Genomic DNA, 14,312 nt, shown 5'->3' with positions numbered 1-14,312 from the left:
CCTCTCAACAGTCCTGTGTGGAACAGCCATCGATTTTAGTAACGGTTGCTAAAATCATTTTCCTCTTACAAACAGAAATCTTCATCTCTTTTCTGTTTCAGAGTAAATAGTACATACCAGCACTATTTTAAAATAACAAACTCTTGATTGAATAATAAAAACTACAGTTAAACACTAAAAAACTCTAAGCCATCTCCGTGGAGATGTTGCCTGTACAACGGCAAAGAGAATGACTGGGGAAGGCGGAGCCTAGGAGGGATCATGTGACCAGCTTTGCTGGGCTCTTTGCCATTTCCTGTTGGGGAAGAGAATATCCCACAAGTAAGGATGACGCCGTGGACCGGACACACCTATGTTGGAGAAAATCACCCACAGATAGAAGCTCTCCTTCTTCGGCTTCTGCACATTGTGAGGGTATATCAGACATAGCTACTAAAGCGTCAGAGAGCTCTGTATTTGTTCTAGCCCCAGAGCTGTCTCGCTTTCCTTGTAACCCTGGCAGTTTGGACAATACTTCTGTAAGAGTATGATTCATAACTGCCGCCATGTCTTGTAAAGTATACGCAATGGGCGCACTAGATGTACTTGGCGCCCCTTGAGCAGGAGTTATAGGCTCTGACACGTGGGGAGAGTTAGTCGGCATAACTTCCCCTTGTCAATTTCCTCTGGTGATAAATCTTTTAAAGCCAGAATATGGTCTTTATAACTTATAGTAAGATCAGTACATTTGGTACACATTCTAAGAGGGGGTTCCACAATGGCTTCTAAACATAATGAACAAGGAGTTTCCTCTATGTCAGACATGTTTAACAGAGTAATGAGACCAGCAAGCTTGGAAAACACTTTAATTAATGTGAAAAAGCAGATTATAAAAAACGGTACTGTGCCTTTAAGGGAAAAAAACAAACAAAAAAAATGCAAAACAGTGAAAAAAGCAGTTAACTCTATGAAATTTTTACAGTGTTTATAACAGACTAAAATAGCATTGCACCCACTTGCAAATGGATGATTAACCCCTCAGGCTCAAAAACGAAGCAAAAAAACGGTAAAACCGTTATAACAGTCACAAGCAAACTGCCACAGCTCTACTGTGGCTCCTACCTTCCCATAAAACGACTTTTGTAGGCACAAAAACCCTTTACAGAGGTCCAATATGTCAGGGGACTCCTTCAGGGAAACTGGATGTCTCAGAATGTAAAAACAACTGCCCAATTAGAGCGCGAAAATAGGCCCCTCCCACCATGCACTCAAAGTGAAAGGGCCATAAATAACTACTCCTAGGAGAAATCTAGTCAGCCATGTGGAAAACTAGGCCCCAAATAAAGATTTATCACCCTCAGAAAAAAATTGTTCTTTATATATATGCAAACGTTTTACATACTAAGCCATAATAGAAAGTAATATGAATATTACCCTTTACTGCAAGCATGATGCCAGTCGTTTATTAAATCACTGCAATCAGGCTTACCTTAAATATATCAGGCACTGTTAGCATTTTCTAGTTCTTATCATCCTCTAGAAAAAAATATACAGATCATACCTCAGGGCAGTTAATTCTGCAGGCCATTCCCCCAGCTGAAGTTTCCCCATACTCTTCAGTTATGTGTGAGAACAGCAGTGGACCTTAGTTACAACCTGCTAAGATCATCAAAAACCTCAGGCAAAACTCTTCTTCTAATTTCTGCCTGAGGTAAAAAACAGTACAACGCCGTACCGTTTAAAAATAACAAACTTTGGATTGAAGATAAAGTACACTAATTCACCACATCTCTCTTGATACTTCCCTTGTCGAGAGCTGCAAGAGAATGACTGGAGGTGGCAGTTAGGGGAGGAGCTATATAGACAGCTCTGCTGTGGGTGATCTTCTTGCAGCTTCCTGTTGGGAAGGAGAATATCCCACAAGTAATGGATGAATCCGTGGACTGGATACACCTTACAAGAGAAATGTATTTTAGTGTTTGCGATGTGGGGGGGGGGGGGCTCGGTTTAGGGGTTAATAGGTAGTTTATGGGTGTTAGTGTACTTTTTAGCAATTTAGTTAAGAGTTTTATGCTACAGCGTTGTAGTGTAAAACTCTTTACTGACTTTAAAATGCGGTACCAGTCTTGACAGGAGAGGGTCTACCGCTCACTTTTTGGCAGACTCATAATACCGGCGCTATGCAAGTCCCATTAAAAAAAAGAGGATATGCAATTTACATAAGTGGATTTGCGGTATTTCCAAGTCTGGCCAAAAAAGTGAGCGGTACACCTGTACCTGCAAGACTCGTAATACCAGCGGGCGTTAAAAAGCAGCATTAGGACCTCTTAACGCTGCTTTTTAAACCTAACGCACAACTCGTAATCTTGCTGATAGAAAATTGGATAAAAAGAGGTTATTGAATCCATTACTTGCAGAAATGTCTAAGCCAAGACCTCAGAGGTACATGGATACAACCAAACATTAAGAAATTCAAGAAGGGGACATAATACAGTATTAGCTGAGAAAGTGTTAAATCGAGACATCCAACTATGAAAAGCATCCAAAAGCTTGTTATAGATTGAGAAAGGGGAATCTTCTGTTGTTGTATCAATGAGATTTCAGCACATTGCTAATTTTAATCTTGGTGGATCCGGATGCAAAAAGGGACCCTGCGGAAGTAGCTCTTGGGACAGGAATTATACATGGTGGAACAACTGCTTGAGGTATTAAAAAAAAAAAATCAGATGAAAAATTAATATAGGACATGACGGTCAAGTTTTTTGGTGGAACAACTGCTTGAGGTATAAAAAAAAAAAAATCAGCTGACGAATATTGGAACTCAGCAGGTTAGACTGTATGCCAAAAGATCTATGTTCTAGAGGCCCTATCTATTCACAGTCATCTGGAAAACTCATGTTTTCAGCTTTCATGTTGTCTGGGAAACTTCCACTTGACTGAAAAAGTCTGCTTCTATGTTCAACTTGGCTAGTAGAGAAACTGCAGAAAGGTTAATAATACACTTTTGGACCTAAATGATGATAAATTCCCTAAGGATCTGTGAACTCAGTGCCTCACTGGAAATGAATATAGGACATGACAGTCAAGTTGTCTGGAGGAACAACTGCTTGAGGTATTAAAAAAACATCAGCTAAAAAAATGAATATAGGACATGACAGTCAAGTTGTCTGGTGGAACAGTGCCCCACTGGATATGAATATAGGACATGACAGTCAAGTTGTCTGCAAAATTATTGATGGATTTTACAACAGAGCTTTAAAGTAGATTATTCCTGAAAGATTTAAAGGAAGGTGTTGGACCTCCGTGTCCCATCTTCCTCTGGTGAAGTGTCCCAGGATAACAGCAGATTTTACAATATATTCAGAACCTAAGGTTCTCCTTAAATGATTAGGGAAAGTCTGCTTCTATGTTAAACTTGGCTAGTAGATAAACTGCAGAAAGATTAACAAGACACTTTTAGACCTAAATTAAAGTTGGGATACATTCCCTAAAGACCTGTGAACTCAGGGCCCAATTGGAAATTAATATAGGACATGATAGTTAAGTTGTCTTCAATTCAACAGAGCATTAAAGTGGATTATTCCTGAAAGATTTAAAGGAAGGTGTTGCATCTTCGTGTCCCATCTTCCTTGGGTGAAGTATCCCAAGCTGAAAGCAGATTTTGCAATATATTTAAACCCTAAGGTTTTCCCTAAATGATCAGGGACAGAAGCATTTTCTGAGCAAATATAACACCTAATAAATTTATAGATATTTCCAATTTCCCAACCATCCTGCATTTTGCTGAGTTTCTAAGCATCTCACTGTCCCTACCACTGCTTCCTTGTCTGGGAACACTTTAAAGCCGCCATTGGATCACCCTAACTCTTCCCCTTAATTAACTATTCATTCCTATTGACAACTTCCTACATCCCCAAGCATCATACACATATCTTAACCATGATAAATCCCACCTGTGCCCCTAAATCTCTACACATCACCCCAGGTCTGCCCACTGGCCATTAAGAATTTGCACCAGTCACCAGTCCTGTATATAATTTTACAGATGTTGCTCAAAGAGAGAAAAATAAAATTGTTATACAACAGCAATGCATCAGTTAGATCTAATTAATATTAAGATGTAACAACATTCAGATCTGTCCGAACAAAAATAAGAAAAGAAAAAAACTTACCTAAATCACTTGATGAGCCTGCTAAGTCTGGTTTCCTTAGTTCAACTACTACCTGCAAATAAGGGAAGAAAAATACATGAAAAGATCATTTTTTCACCATCTGAAGACACTTAAAAATGCCATCTGCAAGATTTTCATTTACATAGGTATGAGATAATAGTTGCCTATTAGTCTGCTCTTTTAGAAGTGTAATAGCAAATGTATTTTTCGATAGCTGGAATTAAAAAATTCAATAACTATATTTAAGCTATTGCTTCCACAAAGAACGTAATTACATTTCCTCAGTTTAATGTATACGTAAAGTAATTATAAAATCATTTAAACAGTGATTATCAGTTTAGACTTTATACTCACCCAAAAAATAATATATCCACTTTCATCCAATGATGCTATCTGGAAGGATAAACCAGATCTGTCTGTAACAAAATAAATGTATTCAGTGCAATATACACTTTAAAAGATTAGTGAAGTACTTAGAAAGAAGCTGATTTGTACAGAACAAATTATACAGTGATAGCACCATGTGGAGGAAAATATGAATATAGCTAATTATTAAAACCGAGTGGCTAAAAGTAAATTCCTTTGTATGGTTCCTTTGAACATATACATTATACGTCCACATGATCTGAGTTACCCAGTAATTTTTTGTCGAGATATCCTCCCTTCCTCGATAACAGCAAAGGGATATTAAAACATCCTCCATTCCCAAGTCATAGTAGAGAGATATATGAGTGAGTGGATTGTGTGTTGGATTTAAAATCATTTAAGGGGTAACAGGTGTGATCTTATTGTACTTGGTGTGCATTATATATCATCAGGGGTGTATTACAGACACATGCCTCACTATTGTGATCTGGTATTTTTAGAAAATATTTTCCACTTTTATTTATACACTCTAAATGTGTATTGCATCATGAGTACCAGATTATAGCCCTTATTGTAAATTCTGATTTACAATTTAATTGTAAAAACAAATGCCCATGGAGATCTCTTGGGGTAATCAGGATTTCCATTCCTCTGATTGTCCTTGGTTCAGTGCTCACCCAATGCAATCCACCAATATTCCAGTACAAAAAACTAAATTTATGCTTACCTGAAAAATGTCTTTCTTTCCGGGCATGGAGAGTCCTAAACCTAAACAGAAGGCACCACCGCTTGAAGAACCTTTCTCCCAAAGGAAGCCTGAGACGAGGCAAAAGTATCAAAATTATAGAATTTGGAAAAAGTATGCAAAGAGGACCAAGTGGCCACCTTGCAAATTTGCTCCACAGATGCTTCATTTTTGAAAGCCAAAGAAGAAGAAACAGTCCTAGTGGAATGAGCCGTAATTCTCTTAGGAGGCTGATGTCCAGCCGTCTCACATGCTAATCGGAGAACACTTCTCAACCCGAGAGAAAAAGAAGTAGAAGTGGCCTTTTGACCCTTACGCTTACCAGCAAAAACAACGAACAGGGCAGAAGACTGTAGAAAATCCTTAGTTGCTTGCAGATAGAATTTTAGAGCAAGCGCAACATCTAGGTTGTGTAACAGACGTTCCTGCTGAGGAGGATTGGGACAAAAAGAAGGAACAACAATTTCTTGATTGATGTTGCGGTCTGATACCACCTTGGGAAGAAATCCTAATTTAGTACGAATGATCGACTTATCCGCATGAAAAATAAAGTAAGAGGAATCACACTGCAGAGCCGAAAGCTCAGAAACTCTGTGAACAGATGAAAGTGCAAGTAGAAACAAAACTTTCCACGATAACAACTTAATATCAACCGAATGCATAAGCTCAAACGGAGCCAGCTGCAAAACTTTTAAGAATAAGTTAAAGGCTCCATGAAGGAGCAACAGGTTTAAATACAGGCCTGATTCTAACCAAGACCTGAACAAAAGATTAAACATCTGGCAGATCTGCCCGACGTTTGTGCAAAAGAATAGACAGTGCAGAAATCTAACCCTTCAGAGTACTGACTGACAAACCTTTCTCCAGGCCATCCTGAAGAAAAGACAGAATGCGAGGAACCCTTGCCCTACTCCAAGAGAAATTCTTCGATTCACACCAATACAGGTATTTACGCCATACCTTATGGTAAATCTTACGAGTAACAAGCTTCCCGGGATTCCGTTGGGTAGTCAAAATTTGAAAATATTACTCTATGCTGAAGACATCTTACTATTTTTGAATAAAACGGCAATAACGATTGCGAAAGTGGTTCGTACGATAAATATTTTTAGTTCTTTTGCGGGTTATAAAATAAATATGGAGAAGAGCGACGTGATGTGGCTCGGCCAGAAGGAGGTAGATTACCCCAATAGAATATTCCACAAAGTTAATTCTATTAAATATCTCGGATTAGAGATCAATAGAAATCCAAAACTATGGTACCAGGCAAACTTTAAAAGATTAAACATCTGGCAGATCTGCCCGACGTTTGTGCAAAAGAATAGACAGTGCAGAAATCTAACCCTTCAGAGTACTGACTGACAAACCTTTCTCCAGGCCCTCCTGAAGAAAAGACAGAATGCGAGGAACCCTTGCCCTACTCCAAGAGAAATTCTTCGATTCACACCAATACAGGTATTTACGCCATACCTTATGGTAAATCTTACGAGTAACAAGCTTCCCGGGATTCCGTTGGGTAGTCAAAATTTGAAAATATTACTCTATGCTGAAGACATCTTACTATTTTTGAATAAAACGGCAATAACGATTGCGAAAGTGGTTCGTACGATAAATATTTTTAGTTCTTTTGCGGGTTATAAAATAAATATGGAGAAGAGCGACGTGATGTGGCTCGGCCAGAAGGAGGTAGATTACCCCAATAGAATATTCCACAAAGTTAATTCTATTAAATATCTCGGATTAGAGATCAATAGAAATCCAAAACTATGGTACCAGGCAAACTTTAGGCTGCTCTTTCAAAAAATTCAAGATGACCTCAAGCTCTGGACCGCTTTTCCTCTTTCACTTACTGCTTCTATCAATTTAATTAAAACTATAATTTTCCCTAAAATTCTTTACTACCTTCAAAATTTACCCCTTATAATCTTAAATAAGGACTTGAAGAATCTGTCTTCCTGGTTTTCGAAGTTCTTATGGAAAACCAAAAAAACGCGTATTTCGATCAATAGGTTGTCCCAGAAATATGCGGACGCAGGCCTTGCCCTACCAAATATTAGATTATATAACTGGGCTTCCCTGATTAAAATTGCAGTTGACTGGATTGCTCAGACCAATCTGGTCTCTACATACGAGCTTGAATCATATATGGTGAAACCGTGGTCCTTAAAAGCCCTCCTACATTGTCCTCTGCATCTATTACCTTCCAGGATATCTTCCTTTATTTCAGTCAGGAACATAGTGGTGATTTAGCAAAAGTCCTGTAAACTTCTTAAAATTAATCCTTCTTTTTCGGATTTTTTGCCTATTAGGGGGAATCCGCTGTTTTTACCTGGTGTGGATCAAAAGTGCTTTCAAGACTGGCAGGGTGGGGGCCTCGAATATGTGTATCAGTTAGTTAACAACGATTTGCAGATACTCCCCTGGGAGACTATAAGGGAACAATTCTCGCTACCTAGGTCGAACCGATTTGCCTACTTTCAAATCCGTCATTTTATTGGTTCTAAAAATTGGCACGCGTTTAGTAGAGAGGACTGGTCCGAGATCAAAATCTGCATTAGAAAATTTAACGGTGGAGACGCATCAATTTCTTTAATCTATGACATTATGTTCACTAAACAAGGTATATTGGAGGAGGATAAATTAATTAATATTTGGTGGCCTTATATCCCTTCTATAGATCGTGAGAAAATATCTAATAGCCTGGTGACAGTAGCGAAATATCCGGTGCCAGTAAGTTGGAAAGAATCTCATTTCAAATTACTAAATAACTATTATATCTCTTCAGCTCTTTTAACTAAATATTTCCCTGATAAAGCTTTCAAGTGTGAGCATTGTTCATATATTCGGTCTGATCTCCTCCATATGTTATGGGCTTGCCCTAAAATCTCTCAATTATGGCAAAAGGTGCAATTCTGGTATAATAGAGTCTTTGAAAGTACTATTTCCATAGCCCTGGAGGATATAGTGTTACTTTTTACAGATGAGAGAGGTGATGCTAGTTTACGTACCCTTAATACAATAATTCTAACGGTGAGGTATAATATTTTTAAAAAATGGATATCTAAGACCTCTCCTTGTTTATCGCTAGTTTTGAGGGACATCCAAGCTCAGATTATTTTCGAATCTTTCCATTTACGGCAGCTATCCGAATTAGAAAGTATCTGTTAGGCTGGGCCCCGTTATTAAATCATATCCGTTGGCTGTGCAGAGACAATTTTTTTTATTGCCCTTTGTAGCCTCAGTAAGTTTTGCTGAGTTGTTTATACTCCAGGTATTTCCAGATACATGGATAAGAAATAGTAGTGATATTGATTAAGTTAAGTTAAGATTCCATAGTTGGAGGATATAGAGTATTATATTAGGATCCTGGAGAGGGGGGGGGCATTTCTCCTTTTTTTTTTCTCTTCTTTTTTCTCTTTCTCTGTATTATTTCAGATGCGTTTTAGCTTATGTATATTTGTAAAATTAGCCACTTCAATTTCATTATTCTTGGACAAGTGGGACAAGGTTATTCATATTGGGGAGAATGTTTCTTTAATATGTTTTTGTATCAGATTTGATATATTATGTATCCTGCGTGACATTGTTTATGTTGAGAACATGTGTCTTTTTTTTCTTTTGTCTGTAGTGGCTAAATGTAAATAAAAAGAATTAAAAAAAAAAAAAAAACAAGCTTACGAGCCTCAAGCATAGTATCAGTGACTGTCTCAGAAAAACCACGCCTAGTTAAGACTAGGCGTTCAATCACCAAGCAGTCAGCTTCAGAGAATCTAGAATTGGGAGGAGGAAGGTACCCTGAGTAGAATATCCTTTCTCAGGCAACCTCCAAGGGGGAAGAGATGACATCTTCACCAGATACGCAAACCAGATCCTGCGAGGCCAGGCAGGAGCTATAAGAATCAGACGCCCTCTCCTGCTTGATACGAGCTATGACTCAAGGAAGGAGAGCAAACGGGGGGAACAGGTACGCCAGATTGAAGTTCCAAGGCACCGCCAGAGCGTCTATCAGAGCAGCTTGTGGATCTCTTGATCTAGAACCGCACTTTGGAAGTTTGGCGTTTCTGGAACCCATCACCTGAGAGTTATCATTGTGAAAACCTCTGGGTGGAGAGCCCACTACCCGGGATGAAAGGTATGCCTGCTCAGAAAATCAGCTTCCCAGATGTCCACCCCTGGGATGTGGATGGCAGAGAGGAGGCAATTGTGAGACTCCACCCACTGGAGAATGCGAGTCATTGCTAAGGAACTGTGAGTTCCTCCCTGGTGATTGAGGTATGCCACTGATGCGATATTGTCTGATTGAAATCTGAGAAACCGGACTAAAGCTAGTAAAGGCCAGGCTAATAAGGCATTGTAAATTGCTCTCAACTCTACAATGTTTATGGGAAGAGAAGACTCCTCAAGTCCAAAGACCCTGAGCCTTCAGAGAACCCCAAACTGCTCCCCAGCCTAAAAGGCTGGCGTCCGTAGTCACAATCACCCAGGATGGTCTCAGGAAGCATGTGCCCTGAGACAGATGTTCCTGTGAAATCCACCAAGATAGAGAGTCTATTGATAAGGGATCCAGAGCTATCCTCTGCAATAGGTCTGAGTGGTCTCTGTTCCATTGTCTGAGCATGCATAACTGCAGGGGTCTCAGATGTAACTAAGCAAACAGAATGATATCCATGGAAGCAATCATCAGACCAATTACTTCCATACACTGAGCCACAGATGGATGGGTAGAGGACTGAAGAGAAAGGCAAGAAGCCAGAAGTTTGGATTTTCTGACCTCCATCAAAAAAAAAATTAATGGACAGAGAATGTATTATTGATCCCTAGAAACAAACCTTGGTGTCTGGCACTAGGGAACTCTCCTCCAGATTCACTTTCCACTTGTGGGAACATAGAACAAACCACAATATCTCTGTATCAGATCTTACTAACTGCAAAGATGGCGCTTGAACCCGGATGTCGTCCAGATAAGATACCACCGCTATTCCCTGAGAACTGACCACCGCCAAAAGGGCCCCTAGGACCTGTATAAAGATTCGAGAAGCCGTGGCAAGGCCAAAGGGAAGAGCAACAAAACTGGAATGTTTGACAAGAAAAGCAAACCAAAGGAATAGGTGATGTTCTCTGTGAATGGGAACATGTAGATACGCATCCTTCAGCTCTATGGAAGTCCAAAAAATTACCTTCCTGTACAAAGGGAAGAATGGAACGAATAGTTTCCATTTTGAAGGACCAAACCTTGAGGAATTCATTAAGACACTTTAGGTCCAGAACGGGACGAAAAGTTCCCTCTTTTTTGGGAAGCACAAAAAGATTTAAATAGAATCCTTGACCCTGTTCCTCTACCGGAACTGGAACCATCTCTCCCAGGAAAGAAAAGTCCTTTACACAGTTGAAGAAGACCTCTATCTTTACCTAGTTTGCAGATAACCTTGACAGGATAAATCTGCCCCTGGAGAGACAAGACTCAAATCCGATTCTGTATCCTTGAGATATTACATCCACGGGCCAAGGATCTGGGACATGGCGGATCCAAGCCTGCCGAAAAAAGGAAAAGTCTGCCCCCACTTGATCCAAGACTGGATCGAGGACGGCCCCTCATTCCGATTTACAAATAGGGAAAGGCTTCTTAGCTTGCTTCCCCACGTTCCAAGGCTGCCTGGAATTCCATGAAGACCTAGCTTGCTCCGGTTTTGAAGGCTTTGACTTTTGTCCTTTGAAGTTACGAAAGGAATAAAAAATAGAATTTTGATGACCCTTGGTGAATTCTTCTAGTCCTGAAAAAAAAATCCCTTTCCATCCGAAATTTCGGAAATGATCTTAGACAGACCAGGACCAAATAAAGTCTTGCCCTTACAAGGTAAAGACAGAAGTTTTAGACTTGGATGATACATCTGCAGACCAAGATTTTAAACACAAACTGATTCGGAAATAAGAGGAATAAGAGAAGTATTTCCCATTCCAATGGTAATGTCCGTCATCAGGAGATGAGCAGACCAAACCTGGATACTAATCAGAAAAAAGTCTCCTATACTAAAGGGAAACAAATTCTGCTGAAATTTGTATCAGAGATCTATGAGATAAATAGACACCAGGTCATTCATAATATCACTTACTTTGAAGCAGATATAACCTTCCTAGGAAACTGAAAAGGAAAGGGTGTAGAGTGCAAATTTAAATGAATAGAGCAATACTGGTTATCTATATAGAACCACATCCAGATACACAGGAAAAAGACATGGTGATATATTAAAAGCAGCCACTAGGTGGCAGCAAAGCTCTATAGATCTGCAGGAACAGAAAGAAAAAAAAATGTACAGCTTGTTTCAATACCACGGTTCCCTAACATAAAGCAGTCATGCTCAGATAAAAGGCATAGTAGAGCGCTCATGTACAGATAAAGTATAAGTAGTGCACACATATTATCCCATAATATAACAGAGGGAAACATAATATGAGTGTCTAAAAAGCCATCATAGAACACTCATACACAGCACACAAAGTATCCCATAACATAACAGTGGGAGACAAAAGCATTCATGTACATAATATATATCATGTACAGATAACAAAACATCCCATAGAGAGAAAAACTATATGGGCAATAGAATGCTAGTATAAACATATAAGACTAGCGCAATCCAGAAACCGACAATAGAGTCTGCGAAAAGGCGTCCAAGCAAACCTTAGGCGAGAAAATTTAACCCCACCGCTACCAATTTCTGGATGTAATCACTTAGGAGCACACAGAATTAAACTAAAGAGTAGCTTCCAAGAAAACCACTACTGCCATTGTCCCGGAAAAAGTAAGTAGGAGAATAGGCTTGAGGCGGGGACTCTAACAAGCGGTATCGAGTATAGTCTCCGTATGGAGAGAACCGCTACCAGACTAAAAAGGCAAGTAACCAGAATTGTGAGGTGTTGGACGTAATCACTTATCTTGCACCGTGATATTGTCCAATTGATCTTCTCCAGATTCCTTTAGCCCCCACACATAGACCGCCCCTAAACCTACTTCAAAGTAGAATTCATAGTGAGAAATGGCGGTTTTTAGACCTGTAAGTCGTTCCCCAGCCGCCATCTTGAATAAAAATTTGTGGCTGCAAGGCAGTTTATTTTGAAACCTTATAATAAATCCCAGAGACCCTTCATTTGATAAAAAAGTGGCCATACTCTGGACTGCATAATAAACCCCCCAGACCTGAGTCATACCAGGTCCCTTATAAGTTGCCGGCATCTAGTCAAGTACTGAGCCTAGTACTAACCTAGATACAAATTCTCTTATTTAACTTGCCGGCATCTAGAAGCATGAAGTACAGGGACCCTGAGTAAGAGAAAAAAAGGGGGGCAAACTAACCCCCTTTTTTGGGATCATTAAAGATAAAAGGAATTAAAATCCTTTGTTTAAAAAATCTGTGCAACGCATTGTCTCACACACATCCCTCAACGTACTCAAGTATAGATCCTTGTACCTGCTGCCCTTAAATAAATCCAAAATATGAAGAGATTTTTTACTGTCCTTAGACTCCAGTGTTAAAATAAGGGAATTAACCCCCAAAGTGCTAGGACCTTCTCACCTAGAAGGAATAAGCACTTACCTTTGGAACTTCAGCTGCAGGGCAGGAACAGCTTCTGAGGTATGTCAGATACACCAACATCTGACAAGGACCTGTAGAAAAAGATAGAACAGAGTAACCAACCCTGGCTTTCTACAAAGGGGTAGCATAAATGTTAGAAATAAAGCAAAGACCACCTCGCCGCAGTCTAACTGCTAAAAGCCACCATTACTCTTACTAAAGAGATTGACATGGACACAGCATAGCCCCAATCCTTGCTTGCAGGGAAAAGTACCCATTAAAGGATTAAAGTGAAGGTAAACTTACCTTGATGCCGATCCAGTATGTTATTTGTTGTTGAAAATCAGAATGACTTTCATTCATCAAACGTTATAACTTTTAGTGTAAATCGAGTTATCAACGTTATAAATCAATTACTGTTGGTCCATAAATTCAACCCATTTTTTTTTTTTGGGGGGGGGGGGGGGTTTGGCTCTATCACGTGTTTCCATTATCCAATGATACTCTGGCCGTTAGGCGGCCGTCACCCCACATCACCCGCCTCCTTTATCCTCTGTGCATGCAGTATTCTTTTTTTATTCATAAGGAATCCCTTGTACGCTCCTGTTTCACATTTGGATAACGGCTTCGCAAGCGCAGTACAGTTCAATCGCCGATTTGCGCAGGTGCGGTTGATCAGAGCATCAGATCTGATCATCGTGCGGGTGGGACCGCTCTATACATCACAGACCAATAAAGCAGGAAATAGAGGTAGGGAGGAGTTACCATAGAAATCGTAGCGTTAGATAAATGTATATAAATTGAACATTTTAAAAGTAATAGAAACTCTAAATTAGCGATTAGATTATGCTAAGATTAGGTAATGAATTTATGTCTTCAAAAGGTTCAAAATTTACCTTCAGACACCATCTTCGCAAATCCTCCCGTGACAGAGGCAAAGAGAATGACTGGGGATTATGGGTAAGGGAAGTGACACTTAACAGCTCTGCTGGGGTGCTCTTTGCCTCCTCTTGCTGGCCAGGAGCTGAATTCCCATTAGTAATTAGAATGAATTTGTGGACTCTCTATACCAGGGGTCGCCAACCTTTCGGACCTCAGGGACCACTAAACTCACAATTTTGAATCCCGTGGACCACTAACATGATTTTTTTTAAAAGGTACAAACCTCTATAATGTGTGTGTGTGTGTGTATATATATATATATATATATATATATATATATATATATATATATATATATATATATATATATATATATATATATATATATATATATATACACCACAGTATATACACATACTATACATAACTAGTATAACCATAGCTAAGTTTACATTAGGTATATATTTAAACATTTTTAAGAATATTTTTTTGGAATTAACTAACTGAATGACAGAACTGAGAGAATACTTCCAAATGACAGATGAAGGGTGAGTGCCAACTTTTGAGATCCAGAGGCAGAAAGTGGGAAAAAAAGAA

The 14,312-nt window shown here is 39.3% G+C and overlaps 1 protein-coding gene across 1 annotated transcript in view; it reads right to left on the bottom strand.

The window, feature by feature from the left end:
* The window catches only part of DYNC2I1 (dynein 2 intermediate chain 1), a 302,447-nt gene that overhangs the window by 60,762 nt on the left and 227,373 nt on the right, over nt 1-14,312 (bottom strand). The window contains exons 17-18 of the mRNA XM_053713831.1: nt 4,506-4,567; nt 4,152-4,203 (exon numbers count right to left, since the gene is read on the bottom strand). Of these exons, the coding sequence (XP_053569806.1) occupies nt 4,152-4,203; nt 4,506-4,567 (114 nt within the window). The remainder of the gene's footprint in view (nt 1-4,151; nt 4,204-4,505; nt 4,568-14,312) is intronic.

This window comes from Bombina bombina, chromosome 5 (assembly GCF_027579735.1).
Source record: "Bombina bombina isolate aBomBom1 chromosome 5, aBomBom1.pri, whole genome shotgun sequence".
NCBI lineage: Eukaryota > Metazoa > Chordata > Amphibia > Anura > Bombinatoridae > Bombina > Bombina bombina.
This window is presented reverse-complemented; position numbering and strand designations above follow the sequence as displayed.